General features: G+C 62.7%; 1 protein-coding gene across 1 annotated transcript; it reads left to right on the top strand.

Annotated features, from left to right (window-relative positions):
- Position 1: 1 nt before the first annotated feature.
- On the top strand, positions 2-1099 carry ACA1_395760 (ATPase of the ABC classlike protein; the record flags this gene model as incomplete). Its single annotated transcript, XM_004351546.1, has 6 exons — positions 2-116; positions 196-342; positions 453-591; positions 654-713; positions 805-928; positions 1031-1099. Coding segments are annotated over 6 exons (654 nt in total), but the record flags the coding sequence as incomplete, so codon positions are not given.

Here is a 1099-nt window from a genome sequence, read left to right as displayed (position 1 = left end):
GGTCGTGGGTGGTACTACAAACAAAAGTACGGCGGTGGCGGCGGGCACAAGCGACCACATCCCAGACACCGACGAGTTCGCTCACGACCGCCGCAGCGACGGTGGCAACCGCATGGGTAACGCTCCTCCGCACGAACCACCTTCGCACGGCCGTGCGTCGTGCTCTGCTTACACCATGTGCTCGCGCGTTGGCAGAGGAAGAGTTCGAAACAGAGCCGCAGCGCTACGGCGGCAGCGGCAGCGGCAGCGGCCGAGCGGCCGTGCGTGGCACGCAGGAGCAGCTGAAGCGGACGCTCGTCTCGCTGGACGGTCGAGGCTACGCAGCATACAAGGACATCATAGGTCTCTATGCTTTCTGCGTGGCACACACGCACACATCGCCACCGCACACGGCACACGGCACACGGCACACGGCACACGCCAACGCAATCGAGATTGACTGTGGAGGGCAGGCAGCTATGATTGTGGCTTTTTCACGCTTCTGGTGGACCACATTCAGTCGGACCCGTTCGCTCCGCCGTCCCACTTCCGCGCGCAGGTCCCGCACAAGGTGGCCCAGTTCCCGCCGGAGACCTACTCGACCGCCACCAGGTAAACAACAACAGCAACACCACCACTCGCCATGCGCGTATCATGACAACACACACACACAGGGCCGTAGCTCTGGCGGACTTCTTGACCCGAGTGTTCTATCGCCACGTACACGAGCACCGGTACGAGGCCACAACCCGCTCTTGCCAATCAACCGAACGGCTGATAGTCTCTCTCTGGTGTGTCGTGTGTCGTGCGTGTTCGGGGGCACAGGCACGATGTGCGGACGGCGAGCGGCGGATGGGGAGGAGCCAAGGGCGGCGAACTGCAGATCGACAAGCCCAGCCAGCACGTCCTCCCTCGTACCTCGGTCATCGTCACGCCCGCCCACATCGAAGTGCGCTTCACCGTCGCTCTCCCAGGTTCTGTCGCGTTTTCCTCGACACACGACACGACACGACACGACACGACACACTCACTTATTCGTGAGTCAGCCCAGGGTCGTTCGATCATGGTGAGTGGCGCCACCATTGTCACGGAGAACGTACCACGGATCGTCCGCGGCACG

This window comes from Acanthamoeba castellanii, assembly GCF_000313135.1.
Source record: "Acanthamoeba castellanii str. Neff unplaced genomic scaffold scf7180000084759, whole genome shotgun sequence".
Lineage (NCBI taxonomy): Eukaryota > Discosea > Longamoebia > Acanthamoebidae > Acanthamoeba > Acanthamoeba castellanii.
Note: the sequence above shows the minus strand (reverse complement) of the source record. Positions and strands in the feature narration are given on the sequence as shown.